The sequence below is a fragment of the Leopardus geoffroyi genome, chromosome D1, assembly GCF_018350155.1.
Source record: "Leopardus geoffroyi isolate Oge1 chromosome D1, O.geoffroyi_Oge1_pat1.0, whole genome shotgun sequence".
Classification (NCBI taxonomy): Eukaryota; Metazoa; Chordata; class Mammalia; order Carnivora; family Felidae; genus Leopardus; species Leopardus geoffroyi.
This window is the reverse complement of record NC_059329.1, coordinates 1281370-1294030: the sequence shown is the minus strand read 5'-3', so window position 1 is coordinate 1294030 and position 12661 is coordinate 1281370. Positions and strand designations below refer to the sequence as shown.

Here is a 12661-nt window from a genome sequence, read left to right as displayed (position 1 = left end):
CGGCTCAGAGCCTGGAGCCTGTTTCAGATTCTGTGTCTCCCTCTCTCTGACCCTCCCCCATTCATGCTCTGTCTCTCTCTGTCTCAAAAATAAATAAACGTTAAAAAAAATTAAAAATAAAAACCAGGATTTTTTTTCCATTTGTCTCTTTCCTCTAATTATGAGTTTGGATGCTCTCCCCGTTTTCCAAGACTCTTTTCACTTTGAATTTGTCGTGGTTGTCCATTGTGTTGAGCTTTGGATTTGTAAGCAGGAAAATTTTATCCCAACTTAAACTAATAATTTGTGCATCCTGACAATGAAGGTCTTGCTCTTTACTTGATGCTGGGATGTGCTAGATGCTGAAATATATTTAAAAAAAATAGAAGCCCGTTCAGAGAGGTAGGGAGACATCAAGGTGTTTTCAGTGGGCTTCCAGCAATCAATATCGCTAATGGTTTATGACTCACCTTGACGGCACAGAAAATAAAGATTTTTTTCTCATTATAATTAATTGTCTGATACCTGGTTCAGAAGCATCAGTGTACCGTTGAGTCATATATACAGAGGTGCCTCAGAAACCTTTCCGTGTAGTAGAACGTCTAACTAAAGTAGACCGTCTAACGAAGTACATCTTTCCAGAGGTACCTGGGAACCTTTTACGGTTTTGTCATGGATGGAGTTCCAGTGACAAAAATGAAAGTCAGTCCGAATTTGATGAAGAATAAACTTCAGGAAATGCAGCAGTTCTTGGGGCTGAAAGTGACCGGGAGACTGGACGCCTCTACTCTGGACATGATGCACATGCCCCGATGTGGGGTGCCTGATGTCCACGAGTTCAGGACACTGGCAGGGAGGCCAGTGTGGAGGAAACGCTTTCTCACCTACAGGTAACGTCATGGCGGTTTTCTCCTTTCCCTGAGGTCTGACTTCCAGAAGCCCGAACCATTTTGATATAGCCCCAAGTCTGAGAGTAGGTGAGAAGCCTCTCTCGATTGTCAACGCCATCCCTGTGTTAAAATTCGTTCTTTCTGGAAGGGGGGATTGTTCACTCAAAGAGGGACTGTTTGGCTTGTCCACCCAGAGCAGAGTAGAAAGCCTTCAAATAAAAGGAGAATTAAGCTATATCTATGATAAACAAGAGACAGGAGAGCATTTTATAGGATAGTCAAGATGGATAAATCCAGACGTCTGGGAGTGGGGACAAAAGGCATAGGCTTCTATGAACGTAAGTCCTTCACAGAGAAAACCCATAAATCATAAATGAGAAGAAATCCAGTTAGATTCTGTTTCAGGAGGACGCTGTCCAAGGATACATGTTTTAGTAGTTAATGATGTGGGGTTTGGTTATCCAGAGTATCGATTTACGAGGTGATTCTTTCTCCAGTGATGCAGACAGAAGTGAGGTGTCACGTGTCACAATAAGAACTAACACATGGTTCCCATATATTTCTCTCCCTCCCTCTCTCTCTCCCTCTCCCTCTCCCTCCCTCTCTCATACAGAATCAACAGTTACACTCCTGACATGAAGCCTGCGGATGTTGACTATGCCATCCAAAAAGCTTTTCAAGTATGGAGTGATGTGACTCCCCTGAGATTCAGGAGAATTCACTCAGGAGAGGCTGACATTATGATCGGATTTGCATCTGGAGGTAAAGGAGGTGAACTTTTTTCATCTGTGTCATTGGCACGACCTGTTGTCTGTAAAGAAGGACTAATTGTCTTTACTCTTTCAAAAGCTCACGGAGACTTCAGTCCTTTCGACGGCAGAGGGGGAATCATAGCCCATGCTTTCGGACCCGGACCCGGTATTGGGGGAGACGCACATTTCGACGAGGCTGAAACCTGGACTGCGAACTACAGAGGTAGGCAAAAATAAAAGCTCACCCAGAGTGTGAACTCAGGAAGCTGGGAAGCCATAGTTTGGAAAGGTAAAAGCATTTAGGCGGTCAGTTCTTGACGGCACGGTCCGTGAAGTGGAGCAAAAGCAGATGCCAACCCTGGGCATGCAGCCGTCCTCACGTACGTGATCATCCGCACATGTCATCATATGCTGACGTTTCCTTAGGTTTCTAGTGGCGCAGAAAGATGAAGTTCTACAATAGAAAGTTTGGAAATGCCTGTCGCAAAACACAAGGTTATATGGTCACATAGCCTCCTGAGCTTCCGGGATAGAAATTTCAGGATGCCCAGCTGACCCTTGAACAAAGCAATACCTTGTGTGTATTTACGGAGGAGGCTGTAACTCACCATCCCTCTCAGGCAGTTGGGGAAGAGGAACAACTACTCTCCCCCTGTTTGAAGGGATCACTACCCATTGGAAAATTCAAACCATCCTATCACAAGCCTTCCTAATCTCTCTGTGGGAAATTCTATGCTGTATGATTGACTCACGAGGGAAGTGATTGGAAAGAAGGTCTTCAAGAATGAGCTCCTCTCAGCATCCCCCTCTCTCTGGCCGATACTACATGCATTGGATGGCAATGTTTTTACAGACCAGAAAGGCTGTTTGTTTTAGTATGATGCATGCCCCAAGGCGTATTAAGTTCTTTATCGAGGAGTTTTGCACTGAGACAAAAAGCACACAACGGGGTGGGAAACAGAGGACAGACAGACACCCAGGATTTTGAGATAAGGACCGGTGGTGGTCTTGTGTGCAACACATTACAGGGACGGAGACTAGGATAAATTTGGGATTTAGGTCAAAATGTAATGGGTTTTGTTTACTTTTCCCGGTTTTAGGCAGAATGCAGAGAATGACAGTCTTTGGTTCTTTCTCATTATTGGAGAGAAGTGAGTTAGTGGCTCAGCCCCCAGTGTTAGAGGGAATGCTTAGGGGGTCTGTGTTCCTGAAGACCCCCCCAGAGATGCTCACTCTTGGGTACTGGCCACCCCCTGCAGCTAAATGGCGTGTGACTCTGGGAAAATCTGTTTTTCTGAGCTTCAGTTGTGCCGTAGAAAAAGAAAGATAAAAATGAAGGCGTGGGAGTAGAACAGAGATTTAAAAAAAAATCATAACAGTCCGGGGCTAGTCAAATCTTCTGAAAACTGAGAAATGTGAGAGAAAGGACATACCCCTTCTCTCTTCCCTACAAATGTGCATCTCTCTAGAACATATAGAAAAAATGAACAGGTGAGACTGTAACTTGGTGACGTCACTGTGTCTACGTTGTAAGCATAGACTTTGCCTTCATTTTGAGTCATGTATAGTAAAAAAAGGAGCTTTTGAGCCAAGACATTTAGATTTGATTCTTGGTTCAAGACCTTAATTTGGTCCATTAATCTTGCTGACACTGTGTCCTCGTCCGTAAATAGACCGAGTGCTGGCTTCCTTTCAAGTTTCGCAAGGAACAGACAGGGTATGATACATTCCTGGGTGGCTCAGAGGACCTGGAACTTAATTTGGCCTTTTATTTGGGTTTAGTAAATGATGGTTAGTAAAGACATTTCCATATTCACTGAAGTCTGATCAAGCGTACCTGCGGAATGGAAAGGGAATGTTGTAGAAGTGGTGAGAACCAGTAAACACAGCGACAAGACAACATTCTAGAAGTGTTCACGACAGAACACATGTCATGTGAGCTGCTGCTGTGATCCTTTTTGCCCCCAAGGGGAAATTTGATGATGTGGAGAGACATTTTTGGTTGTCAGGGTGGAGGGAGTGTGCTACTTGAATTTAAGTGGCAAACCCGAGGGCGCCTGGGTGGCTCAGTCGGTTAAGCGTCCGACTTTGGCTCAGGTCATGATCTCGCGGTTTGTGGGTTCGAGCTCCACAAGGGGCTCTCTGCTGTCAGCACAGAACCTGCGTCAGATATTCTGTCCCCCTCTCTCTGCTCTTCCCTTGCTCACGCTCTCTATCTCTCTCTCAAAAATGAATAAATGTTGAAAAACAAGAAAGAATTTTAAGTGGCAAACCCAGAGGTTTCTAGACATCTGTGATACACAGGACAGCGCTAACAACAAGGGATTATCTGGCCTATAAAGTCAATAGTGCTGACATCAAAAAAACCTTATGTAAGAGAGAAAGGAAATAAGTATTCACAAATGCGTCCCCTTTCATTGTGTCAGATTTCAGTTGTGTCCTTGTCCTCTGCATGCAAATATATTTCACTGCTCTTTCCCCCCCCTCTGATTTCCTCTTAGGCACAAACTTGTTCCTAGTTGCTGTTCATGAGCTTGGCCATTCCTTGGGTCTTGGCCATTCCAGTGATCCAAAAGCCATAATGTTCCCTACTTACAGTTACGTTGACCCCAACACCTTTCGCCTCTCTTCTGATGACGTACGTGGCATTCAGTCTCTCTATGGTGAGTTGAATTTCTTTACCATTTTGCTTCACAAAGATACTCACTCTCATGAATAGTCTCATAATATCTGCATCTGAAAAAAACTTTAACATGGGTCTTTTCTCTTGAGCCCCCTGAAAACCCTGTGAGGTAGGTCACCCAGATATTATCTTCATTTTACAGAAAAGCACAGAGACCCGGTGTGCTAATGCCAGTGACAGGGGCAGATTCTGAGTCTTCTGGCCTCAAGCGTGTTCTTTCTGTCCAACATACCATTGTCTTTGATGAAGGCACACAGAGAAATAATCTGACCGGAACAGGAAAACTGGAGTGATCAGATTTTTCTCCTTCCATGATGTTGCAACCACATGGGAGAAAGATCTTTATTATATGCTTCCTATGAATATTATAGGAAGCCTAAGTTGCTTTTTATGCATTTCTCATCCCGAAAAGTGAATGTTGTAAAAGAATGATTCTTCCCTTTAGCAGCTAAAATGCAGATTTTTTTCCCTAATGCTTCTTGAAATGTATTTTACAGGAGGTCCAGAAAGGCGCCAACCCCCATCACGTCCTGACAGTACGGAATCGGCCACCTGCAACCCCAGTCTGAGTCTTGACGCTGCCACTACTGTGGGAAATAAAATCATTTTCTTTAAAGACAGGTAGAAGAATCCCCCTTACATCTAGCCAATATGGGAGGCTCTGTCCTTGGATTTATAATTTTTTGGGGGGTCAGAGAATCGTGGAAAATGATGGAGAATGACGTAGATGAAAATGAGGAGGGCTTGGAGTGAATTCTGTAGGAAGTAGACAGCCTGAAGGTTTTGAAGGAAGAGAATGGTGTGATTGCATTTGTGTTTAATGATAAGATTAGTAAGTAAAAAAAAAAAAAAAAAAAAAAAGGATTTACAGTACGAATCTGGGGTGAGGAAAGACAAGACAGGAAGAAGTGGAACGAGGCTATTTTAATGACAGGTGAAAATGGTTAAGTCTGGGACTACAGGTGTGACAGTACCTATTAAAAGTCTTGATTCTTGATTGCAGAGAAAGTAATTCCAGGATAACTTAATGGTTTCTGCCTTACAGCACAGATTGAAGCAGGTATTGGAGGTATGAGGAGTGGAGAAAATTAGTATTTGATGGATGGGACAAATATTCCCCATTTTTTAAATGGAAGAGTAATTGACATACAACACCGTATTAGTTTCAGGTGCTCAACACAGTAATTTGATACTTGTGTATATTACCAAAGGTCACCAGAGTAAGTCTAGTTACCATCTGTCACCACTTAAAGTTCTTACAACATTATTGACTGTATTCCTTATGCTGTACATTACCTGTCTGTGTCTTACTTATTTCATCACCGAAGTTTGTGCCTCTGAATCCCCTCCAGTCTACCCCTGACTGACTCCCCTCTGGCAACCATCAGTTTGTATCTGTGAGTCTGCTTCTCTTCTGTTTTGTTTGTTCATTTGTTTTTGTTGTTTTGTAGACTCCACATCTAAGTGAAATCACATGATGTTTCTTTCTCTGCCTGACTCCCTTCACTTAGCCTGATATGCTCTAGGCCCCCCCTGTTGTCGCTGATGGCAAGATTGCACTCTTTTCTTATGGCCGGTATTCCATTGTATACATACCACGTCTTCTTTATCCATTCATCTATCAGTGGACTTTTAAGTCGCTTCTGTATCTTGGCTATTGTGAATCATGCCGCAATGACCATCAGGGTACGTATGTCTTTTCTAATGAGCGTTTTGTGTGCTTTGCATAAATACTTAGAAGTGGAGCTGGTAGGTCATATGGCATTTTTTTATAACTAACTTTGTAAAGAGGCTCCATACTATTTTCCAGAGTAGCTGCACCAATTTGCATTCCCACCAACGGTGCTTGAGGGCTTCCTTTTCTCCACATCTTCACCACCACATGTTATTTCTTGTCTTTTTGATGACAGTCATTTCGACAGGAGTAAGGTCATAGCTCGTTGTGGTTTTATTTGCATTTCCTGATAGTGGTGTTGAGCATCTATTCATGTCTCAGTTGGCTATCTGTAAGTCTTCTCTGGAAAATATCTGTGCCAGGCCTCTATTTTTTTTTTTTTTATCAGATTGATTTTTTTTTTAATATCAAGTTGTATGAGTTCTTTATATATTTTGGATGTTAACATTTTATTGGATATATCTCCGGCAAGAGTCTCCCGTGAAATAGTTTGCCTTTTCATTTTGTTGATGGTTTCCTTCACTGTACAAAAGGTTTTTAGTTTGATGCAGTCCCACTTGTCTATTTTTGCTTTTGTTGTCCTTGTCTGAGGGGACAGATTAAAAAAAAAAAAGAAGTCTCTAAAGCTAGTGTCAAAGAGCTCACTGCCTATGTTTTCTTCTAGAAGTGTTATGGTTTCAGGTTCTACAGAAAAATCCATTTTGAGTTTTTTTCTGTATGTGGTGTAAGAAAGTGGTCTGGTTTCATTCTTCTGCATGTAGCTGTCCAGTTTTCCTGACACCATTTGTTGAAGAGACTGTCCTTTCCCTGTTATATGTTCTCAGCTCCTTTGTCATAAATTAACTGACCATATAAGTGTGGGTTTACTTCTGCGCTCTATATTCTGTTTATTGATCTCTGTGACTGTTGTTGTCCTAATACCATACTGGTTTGGTTAATTTTGCTGTGTAGAAATCTGGAGCATTTTACCTCCGGCTTTGTTCTTTCTCAAGTTTGCTTTGGCTACTTAGGATCTTTTGTGGTTCCATACAGATTTTAAGAGTCTTTGTTCTAGTTCTGTGAAAAGTGATGTAACTATTTTGATAGAGATCTCACTGAATCTGTAAATTGCTTTGGATAGTATGGATATTTTAGTAATATTTCCTCTTGCAATCCACGAGCATGGAATAGATTTCCATTTATTTGTGTCATCGTCAATTCTTTCATTAGCATCTTAAAAGTTTTCAGAGTACAGGTCTTTCACTTCCTTGGCAACATTTATTCTGAAGTACTTTATTTTTTTGATACAATTATAAATTGGAATGTACTATTGATTTCTTCTGATAGTTTATTATTAATGTACAGAAACACAACAGATTTCTGTGTATTGGTTTTTTATCCTGAATCTTTACTAGGTTCACTTATTAGTTGTACTGGTTTTTTGGTGGTGTCTGTAGGGTTTTGTACAGGTAGTATTATGTCATCTGCAAATAGTGACAGTTTTACTTCTTCCTTTCCAATTTGGATGTCCCCCTTTTTTTTCTTGCCTAATTTCTGTGACTAGGATTTCCAATAAGAGTGAAATTCATGGTCTTGTTCCTGATGGTAAAGGAAAGCTTTCTGTTTTCACCATTTAGTATAATGCTAGCTCTGGGTTTGCCATGCATGGCCTTTATTATGTTGACATATATTTATAACCATTTTGTTGAGAGTTTTTCTCGTGAATCACTGTTAAATTTTGTCCAATTATTTTTCTGCAGCTATTGAAACGATCATATGCTTTTTAGCCTTCGTTTTGTTCATGTGATGTATTGCAATGATTTGTGGATATTGAACCATCCTTGCATCCTTGGAATAAATTCCACTTGATGGGGGTATATGATGCTTTTGATGTGTTGTTGAATTTGGCTTGCTAATATTTTGTTGAGAATTTTTGTATCTATGTTCATCAGGAATATCGGCCTGTAATTTTCTTTTTTTGTAGTGTGTTTGTTTGATTTTGGTATCAGAGTAATGCTGGCCTTGTAGAATGAGTTTGGGAGCATTCCTTCCCCTTCACTTTTTTTTTTTTTGGAATAATTTGAGAAGGGTAGGTATTAAGTCTTCTTTCATTGTTTGGCAGGATTCACCTGTGAAACTGCCTGATCCTGGATTTTTGTTTGTTGAGAGCTTTTGATTACTCAGTTTCATTTCTGGTAGCGTCTGTTCAAATTTTCTATTTCTTTCTGATTCAGTCTTGGAAGATTGTATGTTTCTGAGAAATTATATCCATTTCTTCTGGTTGTCCAGTTTGTTCACACATAATTGTTCATAGTAGTCTTTTGTGATTGTTTGTATTTCTTTGGAATCCATTGTAACTTCCCTTTCATTTCTGAATGTATTTATGTGAGCCCTCTTTTTTTTTTTTTTTTTTTTTCCGGTGAGTCTGGATAACGGCTTATCAATTTTGTTTATCTTTTGAAAGGCCAAAATCTTACTTTCATTGATCTTGTAAATTTTTTCTCAGTCTTTATTTCATGTATTTCCACTCTGATCTTTATTATTTCCTTCCTTTAACTAGCTTTGGGCTCTCTTTGTTCTTTTTCTAGTTCCTTTAGATGTCAAGTTAGATTGTTTATTTGGGATTTCTCTTGTTTTTTTTTTGAGGTGCGCCTATATCGCTATAAACTTGCCTCTTAGAACTGCTTTTGCTGCTTCCCTAAGAGTTGAGACTGTTATGTTTTCATTTTCATTCGTCTCAAGGCAATTTTTAATTCCTTTTTTGATTTCTTCATTCTTTATTGGTTGTTCAGTAGCATCTTACTCAGTCTCCACATATTTGTGGGTTTTTTTTTTTTCCAATTTTCTTCTTGTAAATGATTTCCAGTTTCGTTATTCTCCATTCTTGAGATCCGAAAACTGGACATTTAGGTTGAATAACTTCATTTAGATTACAAAACTGGTGAATGAATTGTGGGTACAGATGAAAACCTAGATCCCTTGAAGTATCAAAGCTTCCATATGGTGGTTTGCCCATTCAGATCGTTGTTATAATGAAAGACTTGATTAAGGTCCTTTCCTCGTGCTCCTAGAGAGACATTCATGGAACAGAATGTAAGAATATTGAAAAACAGCATTGTTTTAGGTCATTCCCACTGAACATTTCATGGCTCTTGAGTCTACAGTGATTTTTTAACATGTTTTAAATGTTTTTCATCAGATACTTTGGGTGGAGGAATCCTGAGAGTCCAAAGAGCAATATTAGTTTAATTTCTTCTTTCTGGCCAACCTTACCATCTGGCATTCAAGCTGCTTATGAAATTGGAGACAGAAATCAAGTCTTTCTTTTTAAAGGTAACTCTCATGTTTAGTTTGCTATTGAGTGTACTTCAAGGAAGAGAATACATGAAGGAAATACTACTAATTTTTATAAACATAGAAAAAAGTACCCGAGATTTAATTAATGGTGAGTCTGAACTATGAGCCCAAAATAGCTTAAATACTTAGATAATGTGTAAAAATTTCAGGAAAAGTTTGTCAAATATTGATCGTAATACTTGTGAAAAATATACAGAACCACTGGAGACAAATCACGTTCAAGAACAAAGAGCAGTATGTTTTAGAACTATAGATAAAGAATGACACTGTAGTGAGGCAGTGTTTCTGTGACTCTTTTTATATGACTCCAGTGTATTCTTTTTCTTTATCTTCACAGATGATAAGTATTGGCTAATTAGCAACTTAAGACCACAACGACTCTATCCCAAGAATGTACGTTCTTTGGGCTTTCCTAACTTTGTGAAAAAAATTGATGCAGCTGTTTTTAATCCACTTCTCTATAAGACCTACTTCTTTGTAGGTAACCAGTATTGGAGGTGAGCTTTAATGATTGGTTATTTGACTCCTACAATTTGTGGAATGGGCAGGGAGTGGGGTTTTCCAGTAGGTAGTTTTTCTATTTAAATTCCTAAGGATCCTTGACCTTCCTAGAAGAGAGTTCAAGAGAACATACGTCTGGAATAGTTCATTACCATCCTGGGTCAGTTCTCGGGACTTCTGGATTCTGATTTGTAAGATGGCACATGATGTGTTTTTCTAAAAGGAACACTTTAAATAAAATGTTGCATTATTAATCATAGTGCAGACACATTGGGAAATAGTGGTATAATGTACGAGACCCAGAATTTACACAGTCTCTTTAGGGAGTGTGGGTATTTTCAGATTCCTTTTTATAACCTTGGACCCAGGAAGACAAAATGAGGAGACCATCTTCTGAGTGACAGCAAATCCTGCAAGGTCTTCCCTAACAGGAGATTAGACAGTCTGGCTCTGTAATGCAAGACCAGGTCCTGGTGCAAGCCTTGCGCAGGAGCGAGGGAAGTTCTTGACCAGAAATTGGGACTCCTAGGGTCCGAGTCCTGTGGGGACTAGGAATAAATCAGTGAACTGCTTAGGTCTTTGATCTTCTTATCAGTGCAGTTTAAGCCTGTTCAGAAAAAGCCTTTCAAGAGAGAATAGGTGGGTTTTGTGGTTCATGTCATAAAATATCAAGGTCTACATCATGAAATCCATTTTTCAGTGGAGGTCCTACTGATTGTTTTTTTTGCTCAGGTACGACGAGAGGAGACAACTCATGGACCCCGGTTATCCCAAATTCATTACCAAAGACTTTCCGGGCATTGGGCCTCAAATCGATGCAGTCTACTATAATAACAGTAAGTAGATTATGGGAATCCCTTTTTAAAACACGGAAGATTATAAAGGCTCCAAGGTCAGAGGATGTGGAATCAAATCAGAAAAGAAAAGAACCCTGAATCTCTCCACAGGGCCACAGACAGAAAATTCATAGTCTGCTTAGTTGAGAATCGGTAGGCTTGAAGAATGAGGGAGCTAGAACCAACAGTTTATTTCTAGGGTGGTCTAGCAGGTGGGAGCATATGGTTGTTGCCGCGTCTATGTGTGTGTCTGAGTCTCTGGAGTTGCTGTTCCCATCAAGCTTTGCAGTTGTGCAAGTAAGCACATGGCAAGTCTCGGGCAAGCTGGACTCACACACTTATTTGTGCCTTGCATTTTTTTCCCTTCCTGGCAGCCCCCTCCACCCTTTGTGGGTTTTCATGGAGCAGGGCTAAGGGTGGGATAAAAAAAAAACGCTGAGCTTGTTTGCGTTTGTGTTGAGGAATATCCTCAGGCAAGGTCAGCCTAAGCAAATTGCTGGCTGGGCCAAGGCGTTTGGCTTCTATGCCAATGCCCCTGCCTGTCTTCCTTCTCCATCAAGGCCTCTGTGTGCCCTGCCTGGGCCCAGTGTCTTCCCTCTCACTCTGAGTTCTCCACCTGGAGTGTGACTTTTCAAAAACTCACCTCTTAATAGTCAGTTTCTAAGACCAAGCAATCTTCTCAGTAAAATTACGGAAGATACTTAATGGTGAAATGAAGATAAACACATATCCAGGGACAGGATACCCAGTGCCAGGACCCAACGTTTCTATTCTCAAATGTCTAATATAAACCATCTATAAGTCTGGTCTGATATAGATATTCTGTAAAAACACAGATGTGTGTTACCTTCTTTTTTAAAAAAATGCAAGTGGGGATTTAAGCTATTCAATGTGTTTTCGTTTCCAGGACACTACTATTTCTTCCAAGGATCTCATGTATCGGAATATGATGTCCTGTCCCATCGTGTCACCAAAAGGCTGAAACACGATATCAAGTTGGGTTGTTAGGAAGGGTGTCATTAGTAATGTTTGTCAATTCACTTCAGTTAAATAAGAAATTATTGTTTACTTGCTCTGTGGCCAGCGTACCAGTGCATGCTGGTGCGTTTCATAAAATAAGGTAAAGTCTGTAGGCCAGAGATAAACGATCCTACACGTAAATGGTCATACAAATTGCATAAGATTTTTCGATTCTGAAAACCCTCACTGTCAATTTTTACTTGATTCAACTATTCAGCTTCAAAACAGACACCTTCAAGGGGCCATAGACTATCTTGGTCCCTGACCATCCCACAACTGAGACATTATCATGATTTCTTTGCCTTAACTAATATTAAGAAATAATTTGTTTCTGTGGCCATTAAAGGTTTCAACAAGTACATTTTTTTAATTCTTTTGGAGTAAAAACAGAATATACCAGGAAATGACAATTAATGTAAGTAATATATAAGTAAATTATATAATTATGGTGATAATGTTATTTTATTCTGTTGTCAGTGTTGACTTTTCTAAATCGTATCTGAAGTATACATATATATATATATTTTTTTTTTTTCTTTTGCTCAAATAAAAACTTTGAAAGAAAGTATTTGGTTCCTGGGAATTTTTTCATGAAAAACTGTATTTTGAAAATAGTTTTGGACCTACTCCTAAATAAAGAGTCTCTACATGACTCAGGTGTGAATGGGAATATGGCAAATGGGAGAGGTCCTATTTGCCGTGGCCACTTATCTAAGGCTACCTAAATCCCTGGTCTCAAGGCAGGAAAGCATTCTCTGGACTGCGTGTGACCCCGAGGGGCACGCCCAGTGAACGACCATGCGCCTGGAGAGAGAAGATGTAATGGGAACTTCCTGGTCTCCTGTGATTCCCACTGTGGCTCGAGTCTCCCCATGTGGGCCTTGTAATTACTGTGTCACCTTGACAAGGCATTAAATCTAAGCTTCCCCAAATTTAGTAAAAAGTACCAGAAAGTGTTACCTTCTTTCAAGGTTTTTATTCATTGAGAA

The 12661-nt window shown here is 40.1% G+C and overlaps 1 protein-coding gene across 2 annotated transcripts in view; it reads left to right on the top strand.

Moving 5' to 3' along the window:
* The window catches only part of MMP12 (matrix metallopeptidase 12), a 44859-nt gene extending 32655 nt beyond the window's left edge, over positions 1-12204 (top strand). Inside the window, exons 2-10 of one of the 2 annotated variants that reach the window (XM_045486604.1) lie at positions 622-869; positions 1483-1631; positions 1719-1844; positions 4123-4284; positions 4802-4925; positions 9158-9291; positions 9653-9812; positions 10549-10652; positions 11560-12204. In XM_045486604.1, the coding sequence (XP_045342560.1) occupies positions 652-869; positions 1483-1631; positions 1719-1844; positions 4123-4284; positions 4802-4925; positions 9158-9291; positions 9653-9812; positions 10549-10652; positions 11560-11660 (1278 nt within the window). In that variant the 5' untranslated portion in view covers positions 622-651 and the 3' untranslated portion in view covers positions 11661-12204. The remainder of the gene's footprint in view (positions 1-621; positions 870-1482; positions 1632-1718; positions 1845-4122; positions 4285-4801; positions 4926-9157; positions 9292-9652; positions 9813-10548; positions 10653-11559) is intronic. The other variant, XM_045486602.1, reaches the window with a different exon arrangement.
* The last annotated feature ends 457 nt before the right edge of the window (positions 12205-12661 follow it).